This window comes from Vidua chalybeata, chromosome 17 (genome assembly GCF_026979565.1).
Source record: "Vidua chalybeata isolate OUT-0048 chromosome 17, bVidCha1 merged haplotype, whole genome shotgun sequence".
Classification (NCBI taxonomy): Eukaryota; Metazoa; Chordata; class Aves; order Passeriformes; family Viduidae; genus Vidua; species Vidua chalybeata.
The window spans coordinates 321,614-339,697 of record NC_071546.1 but is presented as its reverse complement, the minus strand read 5'-3'; the positions used below and the strand labels follow the sequence as shown (position 1 = coordinate 339,697).

Below are 18,084 nucleotides of genomic sequence, written 5' to 3'. Positions count from 1 at the left end.
AGCTTCTCTCCTGCTCCTGCCCTGCTGTCCCACTGCCGGACCTGTTCTCAGCCAGAACAAGGATGGACAGCTTGTGGGCACATGTACAAATCTCCTCAGCAAAGCCCTCTCATCCCTCTTCTCTGGCTGCAAACCAGAGTCCTTTGGAGGAGATCTTCTCTGGGCAAAGGGGATGATTTTCTTCAGGCTCCTCTTCTGAGTTAAGGCCCAAGATAAATGTAGATCAAAAAGTTTGGCCCCTGGAACATGTTCATCCATGACAGGACCTCTTCACCCAGTCAGGAAAACCCCAGAGTTTCAGATTTATTTCCAAATCAGCTTCTTCCTTCTCCTCAGACTCTTGAGATGAGCACAGCCCAACTCAAGGGACATCCAGCTCCTCCTTGGTGTGATATGAACTCTGCTCTGGAGGGCTCTGGCCACAGCTCACAGCTCAGAGCAGCCCTTTGTCTCCAGAGCCTGAGGGCTCTGGGGTGTAGCAGGCAGAGGCCCTGCAAGGCCTCCCTGGCGGTCACTCGCTGAAGATAAGAAATGCAGAGTCACGATGACTGGACCAAAGCAGCCCCTCTTCTGCCCTCAGACCCTTGTTATCTCTCTGTAAGGCTATAGATCGTATTCTCCTCAACCCTGGCCATTGGACAATTTCCAACATCCCAGTATCCTACATAAACCTCTCTGCCCAGTTTGGCAGAAGAGCTGTCACTGGAACCCTGTGCAGGACCTGCCAATAAAAGACACCGCTGCAGAACTCCACACAGACTTCTCCTCTCTCCATCCCTGCGTCTGCCGAGGCACTTGCGAGCACAGAGCAAAATCACTTAAGAGCTGAACTCACAGAGCTGAAATCATTCCAGAGTTGCTCACTAAAGTTGCCTGCAGCTGGGAGCTAGCCCGAGGGCCCAGACAGGCTGCACCTCATCAGCACAGCGCTATCCGGGACTGCTACGGCGGCAGCTGCCCAAGGGACCCCTGGGAACCCAGGCCATCATACTGGGGGATGCTTGGATCAAATCTCTGGATACTGGGGCACATCCCCCAGGGAAGGAGGGAGCTCATGAGCTTTGGAGGTCAGTGGGCTGGAGGATGGAGCCACAGCACTGAAGGGATGATGCTGGGAAGTCTCTGTCCAGAGACCAGCATTGACCTCCCAAGGGATAAGTGACTTTCACACTTCCTGCCCTCCCTCCCTCCCCATGCATCTGCTCTAGGGACAAGAACAACTGGGAAGGCCATTCCCACTGTGGCCTAGGCAGCACAAGAGACAGAAAGGAAAGAGGTCAGCAGGGAGCAGAGACAGCCTCTGCTCCTGCCAACGGGGGCCACAACCTTGGAGAGCCCCAGGCACACAGGGGGCTTCTCCGTTGGGCATCCTTCAGTGCCCCTGCTGCTCTTCACTGCTTTGAAGGAGACCCAGCTCACCTGAGAGGAAAGCACAGCCTCAGGCAAGGATAAAGAGGGAATGAGGTGTTGGGAGAAAACAGGGGGCTGGAGAGGCTCCTGGCACTGCCCAGTCCAGCGTTCTTGTCTTCCAGCAGGAATGGGGACAGAGGGCTGCAAGTGACAGACCACCCAACCTCAGTGGGCCTGCTGCCCATGGGCACCAGGGGACCTTCTGGCAGTGATGCAGTGATGAGAGCTCCGGGCTCTGCAAATGTGCTGTCCTTGTGCCATCACCCCCTCGGGGCCATGAATCTCTCAGGGAGACCACAGGCTCTGGCCTGTGGGGATATGTGGGGACATGCCAGGGCCAAGTCTCAGTCACAGATGCCTGGAGAGAAACCACAGGTGTGGCCACCTTAGCACCTGTACCCCAGCTCAGGCTGGGCACACCGAGGGCAAGACTGACTCAGGAGATGTGTGTGCACTTCACACCTGCTGTTTCTGTCCTCCAGCTCTGAAATACTGGAATGGGGAGGGTGCAAACATGGACCAGGAGATGCTGTTGCTCCGTTGAAGGTGCCATATCTTTGCTGAAACCCAGGCTGTGCCCAAGCCCTCCCTGACCCCCATCCTGCCTCCTGGGGATTGCTTCAGCCAGCCCAGGTTCAGGCTTCTGCCCATGCTAGTGACTCCTGCATGGACTAAGGGACATCCACATGGAGCAAGAGTGTGCCCAGCCTGTCCCCCACCTCTCTGCCTCTCTCTGGGGTGCTCAGGCAGGACAAGTGCAATCCTGCCAGAACCAAGGCTCAAACCCCAGCCTGCTTCTGCTCAGTGAAGGCACCACTCTTGGCTGTCCCCTCCCTTGAGCTAAATCCGCACACAGGGGGTGGCGGAGAGCTCACACCCCTCACACTCCAACAGAGCGTGACCTGGCTGTGCACAGGCATGAGTCCAAGGATGCCTCTAAGGATGCCCTTTGTCAGGATGCCTGGGCCGAAGGAACTCCAGCTGCAGCCAGGACAGCCTGAGGCTGCTGGAGCAGCCACCCAGGTGTCCAGGCCATCAGGTCACCCCTACCTTGGGACCCTCAGTACTGGGCTCCAGCACGGCCCTGCACGAGCACTGGGAGCTCTCTCCAGGAACACATCTCAGAGTCCAGCAGGAACAGCCAGGGGAGAGGTTTCACCAACAGCCCTGACCTGGGAGGGATCCTGCCTATCACCAGAAAGGGGACCCACCCATGGGCAGCCCGGCTCAGAGGGCACAAGACCCCTTGGCAGGCTGGGGACCCCCATGGTGAGAGTGAGAGGTGGGGGAGAAAGAGAATAGCGACAACCTCAGGAGAGGAGACAAGGCTTTTCTGTGTGAAAGACTCCATGCTTAGGGAAGCTCCACGCTCAGATGCAAAATCGTCTAAGGTGTCCTCTTCCACCGTCTGTGTCAGCACGGAAACCCCAGAACCCACGGGGAGAGAGAGAGGGAGACAGAGACAGAGAGACAAAGAGAGAGAGAGAGAGAGAGAGAGAGAGAGAGAGAGAGAGAGAGAGAGAAAGGGAGAATTTGAGAAGGAATGAAGGAACAAAGGGTGGGCAGGTGGGTGAACGGATGGATGAATGGATGGAAGGATTGATAGATAGATGGACAGAGGTCACAGCTGTGCCAGCTCTAGATGCTCCATTCACATCTCTGCATCTGATATATTCCATGGTAAAATCAATGTGAGGGAAAGCCTCTCTTCTTCTTCCCAGCTGAGTGCTTTTTGAGGGGCCACAGCCCCCCCCTGCAGCTCCAATCTCAAGGCAGTGCTGGGACCCAGTGAGAACACGGGCACATCCCAAATTTCCCGCAGAGCCCATGCCCTCTGCATGACAGGGGGCAGTCAGGGCAGAGCAGCCCCACGTGTGGCACCCAATCTCCTGGAGCCACGTCCTCTGCTGCGGGCAGAGCACTGGCTCAGAGCTCTGCCAAGGGACAGCAGGCAGGGAAGGTCCCTGGCAGGGACAGGGCATCCAGGCTGGCAGGGGGACACTCCTGTCACATGCTGCTACACTGAGCCCAGCAGGGCCCCAGGCCACAGAGCCCAGCTGTGCCACATCCCATCCCTTCAGCCACCCTCCAGCACTGGGGGCTGTCCTGGCACCCCAATTCCAGCACTCTCCTGTTGCCCCCACACAGTGCAAAGCCAGTGCGCAGAATGCCCAGAAGGGAGGATGTGGCTTTGGGATGCCAGCATGGCACCACTCATCTTCCACCTCCTCCCACCATCCAGGTTCCACTGCTGAGAGCACCATGGGGCACCCCTGCACAGGAGCCTGATCCTGCTCTGCTGGGGACACCCCTGGGCAGGAACTGCACTGGCCCTACCCCACAGGCTGCTCCTGAGAAGAGTGAGCAAAACCCCATCCCATGGGCCACCAGAGCCACAGCCCACCTCTCAGGTACCCCCAAAGCCCCTCCAGGCAAGGGCTGCTCAGTCTCCTGCAGTGCCCAGGGAGAACCCCCACCAGCAGTGAAAATGGTTCAAAAACATAGAAACAACACCCCTGTCCCCAGCACATCACTCCCACTGAGCTTCCTCAGGGCAGGATGGGAGCTGAAGGACTCCTCCCCAACAGATCCTGATCCTCTCTGGAAGAGCAGCAGCAGAACAAACCTCAGTGGCCTTTTCAGGGGTTCCCTTTGGTGTTTCATCCTCGTGCTTGGGTGAGGAAGAGGCTGGTGAGGAAGGCAGCCTCCTGTCCCGGTCCCTGTGAACCAGTTTGCTGTTGGGTTCCTTCAGGGTCCGCTTCAGCTCATTGATGCTGGCCTGATGCTTCAGCAAAACGTCCTCTGGCTTGTCTAAAAACTTGGGAAGGAGAGAGGAAGAGAGAGATGGTTAAAGCAGCAGCCCAGTCCAAAGGGATGAGCAGGGGCACCGGAAGGGTTGGTGTCACACTGGGCTGGAATTCAGGGTCTCAGGAGCCAAATGAGGAGCGTAATGGAGCACCATGGTCTGCAGGTCTCACTGTAGGAGAGGGAGGAGCTCTTTCACTGCAGGCAGCAGCAGAACATGTGTAGCAGGTAAAGGGCACAGCATGGCCTGGTGGCATCTCCAGGGCTCTGTGTCCTCCTGGCTGGCGACAAGCTAAAGCTTCCTGGAGGGGACACCCGGCTTTCCCTTGGGATCAGCAAGGAATGGGGCCCTGCTGGAAACACCAGCAGCCTCTGCTGTTGTCTGGTGTCAGGCACAAAGGGAGCCCAGGGTCTGTCTCAGAAAGGCATTTCCAGCAGGGCTCCTCTGGAGCAGGCTCTGACAAAGGGGTGGAGGCCCAGGGCTGGGCAGGGACGTCCAGCACAGATCCAAGACTGGATCCCTGTGGACCAGCACAGGGTGGGTGGGTCTGATGTGCTGTGGAGAGAGGACAGCTCAGAGGAGAGGGGTCAGGTGTCAGAGCATGGCTCAGTGAGGGCACAGCACTGGGGTGCCTCCTCGTCCCGCCACAGAGGTGGGCAAACCGGCTCCCAGGAGGAACCTGGCTTCTGCCTCCAACCTAAACCCAAAGCTCTCCTGAGATTCAAAAGGAGGCCCCCAAACACCTCCCTCATACCTCCTCGGCAACAGAGCAGAGACCCGTGAGAGTCCCAGGAAAAGCCCCACCAAATTTTCCAGACGCAGAAGGCTCAGCAGAGCTCAGGAAAAGTCCTGCCCTGGCCCCGCACGTCCGAGGTGAGGAGGGCTCAGGTGTGCCCACCTCTGGGCTGGGCGCAGCACATGCACATGCAGTGGGCAAGCAATGAGGCAGGCGTGGTCGGGGCCGGGGCCCACCCCCGGTGGGGCTGCACAGGGAGCCTGGGCAGTGCCGGCATGGCCGACCCCAGCCCCTGGTCATGTTCACTCCCATTGGCAGCTCCAGCTGGGATCTCTGCTCACAAAGGGGACCACCCAGGGAGCAGCCCTGGATTTGAGGCCAGGATGAATCGTTCCTGACGGGGCCACCACAGATACAATTTGTGCAGGGAGGGTTCAGCCTTCCTTTCTGCTCAGCCCCTCTCGGGGTGGGCAGGCACAGGGCTGGTGTGAGTGCTGGCTCCCCCAGGCAGCTCAGAGCCTCTTGGCCCCTGTGGGGTAGGATGGCAGCCACAGTGCTTGGGGAGCCCCAGCCCAGCTCTTCGGGGCTGCAGGAGAGCTGGGCAGGGGGGGATGAGGCAGTTTGGGTCAGGCAGGAGCAGAGTGTGGGTTGGGTGCCAGCAGGAGGATGGGACTAGCTCCACAGGAGAGGAGACACAAGGTGAGGATATGGTGGGGTCAGGAACAAGAGCAGAAGCCAAGTCATCCCAGTGGGCCAGGGGCTCTCCTGCCCTTGGGAGGGCTCTTGCTCACAGGCACGATCAGGACCACCTTACTTAGTGGGATAGAAGATGCCACAGCTGATCCCCAGCTGTCTGTTCCTCGGGCTCCTCCAGCACCCAACCCCCGGCCCGGTGCATCTTGTATTCCAGTAAATAGGGTGACAGACGGACTTGTTTTGGGAAGGATGGACAATATGATGGACCAATGAGGACTAAGATACTCCAGAGAGAGAATACCTCCTGCTTGTGCCTGGGGGTTGTTTCATGCTCCGGCTGGCAGTAAAGAGAGAGTTAAAAGTAACCAGCAGGGTCAGTTGAGGGCATTTGTCACAAACACCACAGTTAAGCTGACAGGCTTGTAGGGACCCCCCTCCCCTCCCAGCACGGGGCTGAAATGGGCTGGGACAACCCAGGGACCAGGGCAGGATGGGGTGGGCTCTGCCCAGGCAGTGATGGGCACTGATGTGCTCAGCCTGTCCCCATCCCCATCCCTGTCCCAGAACCGGGCTGCTCCCAGGTCCAGCCCTGCCTGGGGATGAGCCTTGAGACCACATGGAGGGCTCTGGGGAATCCAAGTTAAGATGAACCCCTGTGACAGCTCCACTTCCACCGGTGGGGCCAAGAGCCACATCCCAAGGGTCCCACCAGCCTGGGCCACAGCTGACACCAGCATGGCTGCAGGGACCCTGCCCCGAGGTGACCCTTCCTGCCTGCAGCCCAGCCCTGCTGCCTGTCTACTCCTCCACCCCCACCCTATTCTGCCCACCTCGGCTGTACCTTCAGCTCCTTGATCTTTGTCGGAGTGGTCACCTCCTCATCCTCTGTCTCAGAGCGTCTCCTGCTGCCAAACTCACCGTCCTCATCCTGCTTCTCACCCTCTGGTCTGGCATCGTGGTTCTCGCTGACAGAGGCTGGGCGTGAGAACTCTGCCCATGGAGGACAGCCGGGTCACTGCAGCCCTGCCACCCTGCTCCTGCCCCAGACCCCTGCCCCCTGCCAGCTCTGACAGCCTGGTCACTGCAGCCCTGCAGCCCTGCCACCCTGCCCCTGCCAGCTCTGACAGCCGGGTCACTGCAGCCCTGCAGCCCTGCCACCCTGCCCCAGCCCCCCTGCCCTTGCCAGCTCACACCCAGGGCAGGTAGTCCTAGGAGTCCCAGGGTACAGGGGAGCAGGTGATATGTCCCTGAGCTTCCTGACCTCAGCCCTACCATGTCCCCCTGTTCATGCACAGTCTGTGCTACCCCTTGGGGTGGGGACAGCCCCTGTGTCACGGGGATGAGGCTGGGGACAGCCTCCAGAAGGAAGCCTGATGCTGCTGTGACCCTGCCCAGCGAGGCCGGGCAGCTTCCCCTGTTCCTGCCAGTGCAGCAGCATCCCCCTGTCCCCCGTACCTCCGTCCAGGCTGCGGGACATGGTGTAGCGTTTGCTGGAGGAGCGCTCGAAGAAGGGCGCGGGGCGGTCAATGAGGGCACTGGCCTGGCGCGTCTGTGCCTGCGTGCGCCCGCTGTACCGAAACTTGGAGCCCATCACCAGGAAGCCCTTGGGGGGTGGCTCTGGGGACACCAGCCTAGGGATCACAGAGGTGGGACGGTGTCAACGAGCCCCAGTCAGGCCCCCTGGCACTGCTCCCCACGTGCACCCACTGCAGCAGAAGTAGGAATGTGTCTGCCTACAGGAAAGGAGACCTGGAGAAGGTCTAGAGAAGGTGCCTCACCTGAAGAAGGTGTGATGCTCTATGCAGACCTTCCAGAGCCTCTTGGCTGAGCGGTGGTTGGGCAGTTTGAAGCCAATGGTGCTCTCAAACTGTTCGTACTTGGGGGAGACAGAGACAGGCTGTTACAGGCACATCCTGCCCCGGGGGACATGCCAGGACCTTGCCAAGGTCCTCAGGTTCCCCTGGCAGGAGCTGTGACCATGCAAAAGACCCTCAAAAATAATCTTCTTCAAATCCATGGTGGGATGGTCCATGCCCAGCACCATGCCCAGCAGAGTGATGGGATATACCCCACACTTCTGGTTAAGCACTTTCCTCAGCTGTAAAAGGCTTTTCTATGCAAGACAAATTCCCTCAAGAAACAAAAAGCTTTTACAGCTGTTTTGGTCTGAAGGCATCACTTCCGTGTGTGCTGTCCTTGCCCTTCAGCTTGCTGGAACATGTGAGTGGAAATGCATTTTCCTACCATAAATGAGTGAAAATAAAGACTGAAAATGAATGAAAAAAACTTGTGAAGATTGGCCCTCAACCCCCATTCCTGCACAAGCTCCCTATACCAGCAGGGTCACAGTGTGTGTCAGGGATGGGATCCTGGCGTCCCTCAGCTGCTGAAGTCATGAGAAAACAAAAAAGAAAATCCATGCCACAGGAAATGCACTCTCTCAGCCAGCATGGTCATAAATGTGGGATCCTTGGAGCAGAGGCCGGAGCCAGGTGAGGAAATCCTCACCATCAGCCTCAGGACAGGTACCCAGGGGTTGCATCAGCACCTGGCACCCACCTCCCCTGGGCGGATCTTGATGTAGAAGTTGCTCCTCTTGTAGGAAATCTTGAGGATCTTGGGCCAGGCGAAGCGGTTGATGCGCAGCCGGTCCCTGTAGATGAGGAGGCCATTGGCGCAGACGCCCAGCATGATGTCGATGCCCTCTGAGTCCTGAAGGGGACAGGAGGGGACAGGTCAGCAGCTTGGCAAGAGCCAGCCTGGCCAGCGGTGCCACATCCCTCCTGCAGAGTGCTGGCTGGCAGAGGGAACACTGAATTCCAGGCTGGTGGAGCTTGATCTCTGGTGCTTCTCTGGTGCCACCCAAAGCCATGCCAGGAACCTTCCCTACAGGAGGAAAGTGGGCAGGAGCAGGCTGGGAAGGGGCAGCACTCTGATGGCCCCCAGCCCTGTACCTTGGCGTGGTGCAGGTCCACCCCGTACATGGAGAGCTTCTTGGCATTCTCCAGGAAGTGGATCTCTGCTTCCCCGGGGGTCATTCCCCTGCAGGGAGACAGAGAGGGGGACACGTGGCTGGGTGCCCCAGGGGTGTGGGGCAGCTGTCCGTGCTGTCCCCTCCCGGGGCTCACCGGTAGGTCTTGTGCAGCTCCATGATGCGCTCCTCCAGCTCCCGCGTCTGGTTGGGGGCGAAGCGCAGCTCGCTCACGTAGTTGCCCACATGCTCCTCGGTGTCGTGGTCACCCAGCTCGGCCTGGACGGCATAGGAGCCCAGCAGGGCGTGGGTCACAAAGGAGCAGGGCAGGCGGCCTGTGATGATGTCAGCACGGAGCTGCAGGCACAGGTAGTATCTGCCGGAGGGGCAGGCAGTCAGAGTGGGGCAGGGCAGCAGGCTGGGGTTCCCCAGGAACCAATCTGGTGCCCCCCCAGGGCAGGCTGGGGCTCTCCAGGAAGGAGACTTGTGCACCCCGCAGCAGGCTGGGACTCCCTGGGAAGGAATCTGATGCCCTCTGGAGCAGGCTGGGACTCCCTGGGAAGGAGGCCCATGGTCCTCACCTGGTGATGTCCTCTGTGAGCTGGGCAGGGTCTGGAGGGTAGAACTTCACAGTGAAGGAAAAGTTCCAGGGCCCGCCTAGGGAGGGGAGAGAGCAGTTCAGGACAGCACCCATGGGGCTGCACACAGGACACAGGAGCATGCATGTGTCCACTGAGAAGCCTGCTGCTCCCTCCAAGCCTTGCACAGGGCAGGGACAAGAGAGCTCCAGAGGCTGCCAGGGGCTCAGCACTTGGGACTCCAGCACAACTTCTGGGGAATTCTCCCCAGAGATCTCAGGACAGCAAGGCATCATAACTGCAGGAGCCACAAGCTCAGTAAAAGCCTCCTGTGTCCCAGAAGGTGACACCTTGGGCAACAGCTCTTCTGCCATCCCAGCAAGGCAATACCATGGCAAATGCACCCCAGGACCTCTCTCAGCAAGGCCCCCCAGTCTCCCTACCATCCCTGTCCTCCCTGCACGGGGCAGGTGGTGCCCAGACCAGCACCAAGTCTCAGACAGCTCTCCAGTGGCACAGACAGAGTCCTTTGTCCCCTTGCCTCTCATGAGTAAGAGAAGAGGTGGGTAACAAAGAGCTGAATGAGCAACAGCATCCCTGTCCCCAGGCCAGCTGCCAAAGGTCCCCTCCAGGGCAGGAGGGGAGCTGACCTGCCACAGGACAGTCACACTGAGCCATCCAGGAGCCACATGGGACACCCCAGGGCTGGGTAGGATGGACCCTGCCTAGGCACTTACTGCGGATCTGCTTCTTGATCTCCTTGGAGGGGTCCAGCCAGTTCTGCAACGAGGAGACAGCAGGTCAGGGGGGCCCCCACCTTGGAGGGGGTGGCTGCAGAGGGACCCCCCGTGCTCACCTTCTGGCTGTCCGAATCACAGAAGGTGAGGCCGAAGTAGTCCTTCTCCAGGAGGTTGAGATGCTCGCACACCATGTCAAAGAGCACCTGCCCTCGGGCGTGTTTCTGTTGGAGACATGGACAGGATGATGGTCAGCTGGTCCCTTGGACTCCTGGACACCCTCCAGGTGACCACCAAAAATGCTCTCACCCAGCGCAGGCTTCATCACATCCCAGCCTTGCAGCCCCAGGATCACCTGTGTGTCCCTAAAGCAGAGCCAAAGGGTGTCCCAGGGCTGCAGAGATGGGGCACCCAGGTCCCAGGGCTACAGGGATGGGCTCCTGGTGGCAGTGGTGGCTGGATCCCCCAGCACAGCATAACAAGAGCCACCAGGAGCCAGGAGCATGTGGAGTGATGGAGAGCACTCTTGGTGCAGCCACTGCCAGGTGCCTGAACTGCCAGGCAGAGCTCTATCCCCAGCCACTAAGCTTCTGACTGACACTGTTTTCTCTTATGAGTAGCTGCCACATTTGGTTTCACTGGGCTGATATTCCCTGCAAGGGTCTTTCTTTCCAGATTTTTAACTAATTTTGAAATTTCAACTTAAATTACTATTTCTGTGTGTGTTTTTCTCTAGGAGAGAGGTACTACAAAGCTGTCCTAGGATGAGTCCTGTCCTTCAGGACTCTCTGGACTGGGCAGGGTCCCAGGAGTGTCACCTCCTTGGTGCCAGCACCAGGCCCCCAAATCTGGGACTCACCTCCACCTCACACTCGTACTCGGACGCATCGAGCAGGGTCACTCTGCACAGGGCACTCTTCACTTTCTTGGTGGTTTTCTGAGGTGACTTCTGGGTCTTGCTGGGAGTTGTTTTGTCAGAGAACCCATCAGTCTCACTGTAGTACTTGTCCTCCATGTCTGTGCCCTGGAACAGGGACACACAGAGGGCTACCTGGCACCACTGCCCGAGGGACACATGGGCAGAGGTGGAAGGCTCTGCACAACAGTGCAGGGCAGCTGCGGATGGACCGTGCCCAGCCAAGGCCAGTTCCACCAACCCACACTGCCAGCATAGCCCAGCTCCCTGGAAAACGGACACCTGGGGTCAGTTTGGCACCCAAATCCTCCCTGCCCAACCACCAGGGCAGCAACTCATCTCCCCAGCAGCTCCACAGCCAACACCAGCTGCAGCCGGGGCTCCCAGCCGGGGCCGGGGCAGCTCAGCTGGGGACACGGCACTACTCCCTTGCGGTGGGGCCAGCAGGGCCGTTCCCACCACACCGGCACTCCCCACACGGCTCCCACGGCCCGTCCTGCCTGCAGGAGCTGTGCGGACAGCGGGGACAGCGGCAGAGCCCAGTCAGTCCCGCCTAAGGGGCTCCTCTCGGGGCTGCCCCTTGGGCCCAAGGGCCGGGCCTGCCTCCCGCACCACGACCAGCAGCGACCGGTGGCACGGCCCCTCCCGTGCTGCTCCTGTCCGACCCCTCTCACGGCCCCCAGCCGACACCCACTCACCGGCTCCATGTTTCGGGTGTCGGGCTGCGCCCCGAGCTTCTCATTGGGGTCGGTGTCGCGGCCGGTGGGGCTGGGCGCGACCGTGGGGCCCTGGGCGGCCGCCTCCAGCTGCTGCTGCGGAGCGTCCTCCTGCGCGTTTTTCACCTCAGAGCTGGGGCCTGTCTCCGTTGTCATGACTGCCGGTCACCGCGCTGGTTACCGCCACCCGGGGGAGAGACAGCAAGTGTCATCCGGGGCTGGGGGATGCTGCCCGGGCAGCTGGCTGGGATGCCCTGGCTGCTCGGGGGAGGCTGGGACAGGCTTGGGATGTGCCCATCTCTGTCTCACACGGATCCACTGCCAGACCCCAATTCCTGTCCACTCACAGACCCACTGCCAGAGCCCGGCTCCCTGTCTGTGCCAAGAGCTGGCTTTACAAAGGGCTGGTGGCAGCAGCACAGGGCACCAAGATTTCATACTCTGAGCTGGAGGACAAGAGCCAGCAGTGGAGAGGGCCACCAGTGACAAGGACCCACCTGGTCATGCCCCATCCCTGCACAGCAGGCAGTGGAGTTGCTCTGACCCCCTGCTCCCACACCCCTGCACTGGCTGGAACCTTCACTTGGTGTTTTCTAAGAGTGGGAGGAAAAGGCAGGCTGTGAGTCAGGGGAAAGGCTGCAGTGACACAGGAAATGGCAAACACAGACAGCTCCACAGCTCGCATCCGGGCTGGCTGGTTTGCTCCCCTCTGGCCACCCCAGCAGCAGCAGCAGCACGCCAGGTTCCAACGGCCAGCCTGGGACCCTGTGGATTCCTGCCTCCAACCCCAGCTGCCTGAAAAACAAACCCAGGGTCAGGAACAGGGAGGGGAAGGCACTTTCCATTCCGACATGCTCAGCAGCATGTTTTTGGAACCTTTATGGTTTGGAAACCTGTTATACCAACACAGCAAGGTGTCCTGGGAGGGTCCACACTCCACAGGTCATGGAGCACCCTTTGGACCATGACTCACTCTCCACTCAGGCTGCTCAGGCCCTGCCAACTCCCCACCAGGCCATGTCCAACTGTGTAGCACCTGCTGGGATCATCCCTACCTGAGTCCGAGGGCTGTGGCTGCACAAGGTGCACAAGGTTGGAGCATCTGTGACCCTGTGGTCATATCACCCAGCCTGCCCACAGAGCAGCCACACCAGCAGCCCTGAGTAATGCCTGCAGATCCTGCTCTAATTCCAAACCTTGCCATGGGTAGGGACACCTTCCATTATCATAGGGTGCTCCAAGCCCTGCCCAACCTGGCCTTGGACACTTCCAGGGATCCAGGGGCAGCCACAGCTTCTCTGGGCACCCTGTGCCAGGGCCTCAGCACTCTCACAAGGGAAAACTTCTCCCCAGTATCCCATCTAACCCTGCCCTCTGGCAGTGGGATGCCATTCCCCCTTGTCCTGTCCCTCCATCCCGTGTCCAAAGTCCCTCTCCAGCTCTCTTGGAGCCCCTTTAGGCACTGGAAGGGGCTCTGAGCTCTCCCTGGAGCCTTTTCTTCTCCAGGTGAATGCCCCCAGCTCTCCCAACCTGTCCCAAAGCAGAGGGGCTCCAGCCCTTGGAGCATCTTTGTGGCCTCTCTGGACTCACTACAGCAGCTCCACATCCTTCTGATGTTGGGTCCCCAGAGCTGGAGGCAACTCTGCAGGTGGGGTTTCACCTGGGTGGGCAGAGGGGCAGAATCTCCTCCTCACCTCTGCCCACGCTGTGGGATCAGCCCAGGGCAGGATTGGTTTCTGGGCTGCCAGTGCCCATGGCCAGGTCACATCCAATTTGTCACCACCAGCACCCCCAAGTCCTTCTCCCAGGGCTGCTCCCCACGCACCCAGCCCCAGCCCGTGCTGGTGCTGGGGCTGTCCTGACCCAGGTGCAGGACCTTGCACTGGCCTGGTTGAACTCCATGAGGTTCATGTGAGCTCCTCCAGCCTGCCCAGGACCCTCTGGGTGCCCCATCCCTTGTGGATCCACTGCACTGCTCAGGCTCATCTCAGTGTCACCAAGACTCACAAAGAAACCCATCCTACACCACAGCTCCTGTCCCACTGCTGCCCTTCAGGGTGTCCTCAGCCGTGGGAAGATGTGAAACCTTCCCAAGAAAATGACTAAAACTGGCTCTGGGGGTGGAGGGAACGGACAGGAGGTGACGGAGAAGACAGGGAGTCAAGCCTACGCCTTCCACGGATTCGCAGCTGGGAGATCCCAGGAACATTCCCCTCCCGTGCCTGCACTGGCTGGGTGGTCACCAAGAGGCCTCAGTTTACACCCAGAGGCCCAGGATGTCAGCCCCTTGTGCCATGGCCGTGTTCTCCTGGCCATGACAGGCCAGACAACCCACCCTGAGCAGCATCAGCTCCTCCTGACAGACCCCACTGCTCAGACAAGGCCACCAGGAGCTTTCAAAGGTCACGAGTGGTTTGTTTTATCCACAGAGGAAACAGGGCTGCTTTTTTCCACTGCAAATTCAAGCAGCTGCTTGCTCCAAGCCCTGGTCCCTGTGTGGATCATTCCCAAGCACTTCCACTTGGATCTCAGTGTGTGAATTTTTAATCAACGTGAAATCCCTAAAATGACAGTGCATCACTTTGGGCCAAAAACATGCTGAGTTTTTCACTTGACATTTCTAAACTTTCTTCCCTGCAGTGATCCCTGAGGAAATGAGGGGGTTTCTTAAGTGTAGTAAGCTGGGAATTCATCCCACCTTACTTCTGCATCTTGAGCTCCAATTCCAACCTTCTAATGGTGTGTCAGGAACCTGATCCCAAGGACTGCCTTCCAGCTGAAGCCAGTGAGAGCTTGGCACAGCAGTGCCAGGGTGGCAGAGCTCTGCTAAGGGAGCCTGGCAAATCCCCAGGGACCATCTCCCTGCTCCTGGGACAGGGAATCCCCCAGTCTCTGGCCTCCGAGTCATGCTGGGGAGGCTCTGGTCCCTACACAGGGTCATTGCTGGGGAGGAGGAGCACAGGAGCATTGCACAGTAGCTGTTTGAGGGAGCCAGGGCTGGCAGGGGCGGTGGGTGCAGGCATGGCCCTGCTGCAGCTGAGTCCTGCAGCTGCACAGCCCTGATGGAGGGACCACGCTGGCACTGCCACGCTCCCGGGCAGAGCCACAAGGGCCACATTCAGGAGCTGTTCCCAGCCTGCCCTGGGGCTGACTGGGAAGGCTGGGGCTCCTCCAGCACTGCCACTCAGCCCAGTGCTGCTGCAGCCCATGGTCAGCCCCAGCCTGGCAGCACCAAGCTCCTGGGGACACTGGCACCTGCAGTGGGACGCTGTCACCCTTTGTGGCAGCCTGGTCACCTGCACCCAGGGCTGTGGGAGATGGACACTAAGGCCCACATGAGCACCAGCACCCTGGGGGCACCTGCAGGCTCTACAGGGACCTTGAGTACAATCAGGGTGAAACCTGTCCAGCCCCTTGTCCCTCTTTTTTCCCATGGCCTCTCCCATGGCCCTCAAGAGCTGCAGAAGGAGATGTGGTCCTGGGAGCAGCTCTGTGCCGTGGGCAGGAGCTGTCCCTGATGGGAGGGGGCAGCACAGCACACCCAGGGAGCAGCAGCCTTGAAGCCCTGCCCATCCCACAGAACCTTCCCTGTGCAAACTCAGCTCCTGCTGTCCCAGCAGAGACCCCGAGAGGCCACAGGTTCAGGAAGGACACAGGTCCAAGAGTGCTGCCAAAGGCACAATTTCACTGAAATATCTGCTGTCACAAACCAGTAAAAGAGGTTTACACAACTGCATTGAACTTGATGGAGTTCTAAATTTATTTCTTTCTAAATATTTCCTACAACGGGAGCAGGACCCTACCCCTCTGGGCACCAGCCCTCCCAGCACCCAGCCTTGCTCATGCCTGTCCCACTAGAGCAAGTCCCATGCTGAGGCTGTTGGAGGCAGTGGGCACAAACCCCCAGAGCCTGCCCTGTGCAGGGCAGTGGCCAAAGGGCTCCTCTTGGCACCCACAGTCCCTGGTGCCCCATGCCTAGTTTTCAGCACAAGCCCAGCCTCCAGCAACGGCTGGCTCGATCCTGCTGCAGCTGGAGCCCAGAGCAGGGGGATGCTCTCCTCAGGGGAGAGGGCTGGAGCCGGATGGAGCTCCAGGCTACTGGATGGAGCTCCTGGCTACCGGAACAGGCAAGTGGGAACGGTGACTGCAAAGGAAGCCTCAGCAGGATCAGAGGCAGACCTGCTTGTCATGCCTGGAATCTCCTCCCATCATCTCCCTGCCTGCTCCTCCTCCCCTTGGTGTTTTCCTCCTCCTTCCCCTTCAAGCCTGAGTGTGGATTTCCCAGCTGCTGTGCCCCAGCACTTTCCCAGCATATCCCAGCTCCAGCCGCTGCAGCACTCCTCTCGCAGAGCCTTCCCTTCCCCTCCCTACAGCCTGCTCTCCCCCTCCCTGCCCAGTCACTCCCAGCTGCTGGGCTGGTCTCCAAGGCTGAGCATCCCCCTTTTCTCCCGGGTTCCCCCTTACGCTCCCTGCAGAGGCTCTGCCTATCCACGAGGCTTCGCCTCCAGAGCATCTCGGTCCCAGGCAGGCAGCAGCTGCCTGCTGAGTGCCCAAACGGGGCTCCACCCGCTCCAGCTCAGGTGGGGAGCACAGAGACGGGTGACAACCCAGTGACCTCCACCCCTACCCTTGCCAAGGGCCCGTGAGGCTGATGGTGGCAGCAGAGCCCCCATCACATTGTGGGATCATGCTGGGTACAGATGCTGCCACAGAGACACAAGGACAGGGGGGCACACTGTGGGGGTGGCAGTGGCTGCATGGCACAGGGCAGTGGCTGCAGGTACCTGCCAGCCCCCAGGCAGAACGGAGATGCTCACTGGGGGACCCAGCACCCCAACCGAGCAGGGCTGAGCTGGCAGGGGACAGGGGCACAGGCAGTGCCTTGCAGCCAACCTGGAAACCTGAGGGGAGCCCGGTGGGGAGTCCTGGGAATCCTCCACAGAAACAGCAAACAAGGAAAGCAGCCCCAAAGCCCCGACAGCACACAGCACCCTGAGCCCCAGTGCAACCCCCGAGCCCTAGTGCCACCCCTGGGACCTCACCCCCCAGGCACAGGACATGCAAATCCCCAAACCACTCCGCAGTGCAGCCTGAGAGTTCTCCTGTGCTGCTCTGCAGCAGGGCCAGAGGATCATATGAGCTGTTTATGGTGAAGGGGCGGGGGAAATCAGAAACACAGGGGATCCCCTGCTTCTGGAGACTGAACCCTGATCTCCTCATGGGGGACTGGCACGGGCAGAGATCTGCAGTGTCCCAAGCTGTAAAAGTGCCCCATCATAGAATCATGCAGAACCATCAAGTTTCGGAAAGACCTCTAAGATCAAGTCCAAGCGCCCCCATCGCTCCCAGGCTCCAGGAGCCGCATCCTTCCCAGCCATCCCCAGGCACCCGCTGCTGGCTGAATGTAGGGCAGCAGTGGCAAGCAGCAGCAGCAGCAGCAGCAGCAGCGGGGCCGAGCACCGTGCAGTGCCCGCGGGGGGCCCTACCTGAGTGCCAGCTGCCCATGGCTCCAGCGCGGCTCAGCCTGGCTTGGCTCATCCCGGCACGGCTCAGCCCGGCTCGGCTCATCCCGGTATGGCTCATCCCACCGGGCTGACGCTGCATCCGAGGCAGCGCCTTCTGCAGAGCCGCCTCTTCCCACGCCCCACGCAGTGACGGATGGAGGGATGGATGTGCACTGCAGCCGCAGCCGGCATGGGATGGGATGGGATGGGATGAGATGGGATGGGATGGGATGGGATGGGAGCTAGGAGCGGGGCTGCCTTCCCGGCCCAGTGCCGGGTGCCCTCCCGTGCATGCTGGGCGCGTCCCCCAGGATGCCGGTGCCAGCCCCATCACTCCCCGTCCCTGCAAGCACCTGACTCATCCCAGGCCAGGCACTCCTGCCGGGATCCTTCCCTGCGCACACCCGGCAGGGAAGGAGAGCTCGGCTGCACATCTCTATGCCAAGGTAACTTGGCACTGTCCTGCGTTCCCCAGCCCTGCCATGGTCCTGGGGCAGCAAACACTGCGCTGCCATCCAAACTCAGCACCCCACTCGCCTCAGGCTGGGCTGAGCTGTCCCAGCAGCGGCAGCTGAACAGAGGCTCTTTCACCGGCCCTGCCCAGGGGGAAGGGCCAAATGGGACACCCTGCACATCCCTGTCTCCAGGGCACGCGTCCCCTCCTCATCCCCTGGGAGAGACAGCCCCACGGAGCAACACGGGAGGGAAACTGCAGGGTGCTCGCACCCCACAATGCAACAGGGGGTTCCTGTAGCCCAGCACTGACCCTGCCGGGCAGAGGGACAGCTCCTGCTGGCAATGGGGACACCCAGAGCACAGGCAGGGACACAGGCGGGGTCCCGGAGGGCAGGCAGGGGCTGGAGTACCCTGAACAGGTGTGGGCAGCCTGCTGGGAGCAGCAGTGCCCAGGCAGGACCCACCAGTTCCAGCACACGCTGATGGGAGTCCTGGGCATGCCAAGCCATCAGGAACCCAAGGGGACAAAGCACAAGTCTGGGGACTTGCTGGGAGACC

The 18,084-nt window shown here is 60.1% G+C and overlaps 1 protein-coding gene across 11 annotated transcripts in view; it reads right to left on the bottom strand.

Moving 5' to 3' along the window:
* Window positions 1-18,084, bottom strand: part of EPB41L1 (erythrocyte membrane protein band 4.1 like 1) — a 63,953-nt gene that overhangs the window by 16,005 nt on the left and 29,864 nt on the right. For 5 of the 11 annotated variants that reach the window (XM_053958150.1, XM_053958152.1, XM_053958154.1 and 2 more), the window contains exons 3-16: window positions 11,549-11,739; window positions 10,794-10,958; window positions 10,054-10,158; window positions 9,935-9,977; window positions 9,201-9,276; window positions 8,777-8,995; window positions 8,603-8,690; window positions 8,208-8,360; window positions 7,427-7,524; window positions 7,104-7,279; window positions 6,490-6,638; window positions 5,950-5,985; window positions 4,037-4,228; window positions 2,720-2,818 (exon numbers count right to left, since the gene is read on the bottom strand). In XM_053958150.1, the coding sequence (XP_053814125.1) occupies window positions 2,720-2,818; window positions 4,037-4,228; window positions 5,950-5,985; window positions 6,490-6,638; window positions 7,104-7,279; window positions 7,427-7,524; window positions 8,208-8,360; window positions 8,603-8,690; window positions 8,777-8,995; window positions 9,201-9,276; window positions 9,935-9,977; window positions 10,054-10,158; window positions 10,794-10,958; window positions 11,549-11,722 (1,773 nt within the window). In that variant the 5' untranslated portion in view covers window positions 11,723-11,739. Of the gene's footprint in view, window positions 1-2,719; window positions 2,819-4,036; window positions 4,229-5,949; window positions 5,986-6,489; window positions 6,639-7,103; window positions 7,280-7,426; window positions 7,525-8,207; window positions 8,361-8,602; window positions 8,691-8,776; window positions 8,996-9,200; window positions 9,277-9,934; window positions 9,978-10,053; window positions 10,159-10,793; window positions 10,959-11,548; window positions 11,740-17,052; window positions 17,138-18,084 lie in introns of those variants that run through there. The other 6 variants (XM_053958155.1, XM_053958159.1, XM_053958161.1 and 3 more) reach the window with 4 other exon arrangements.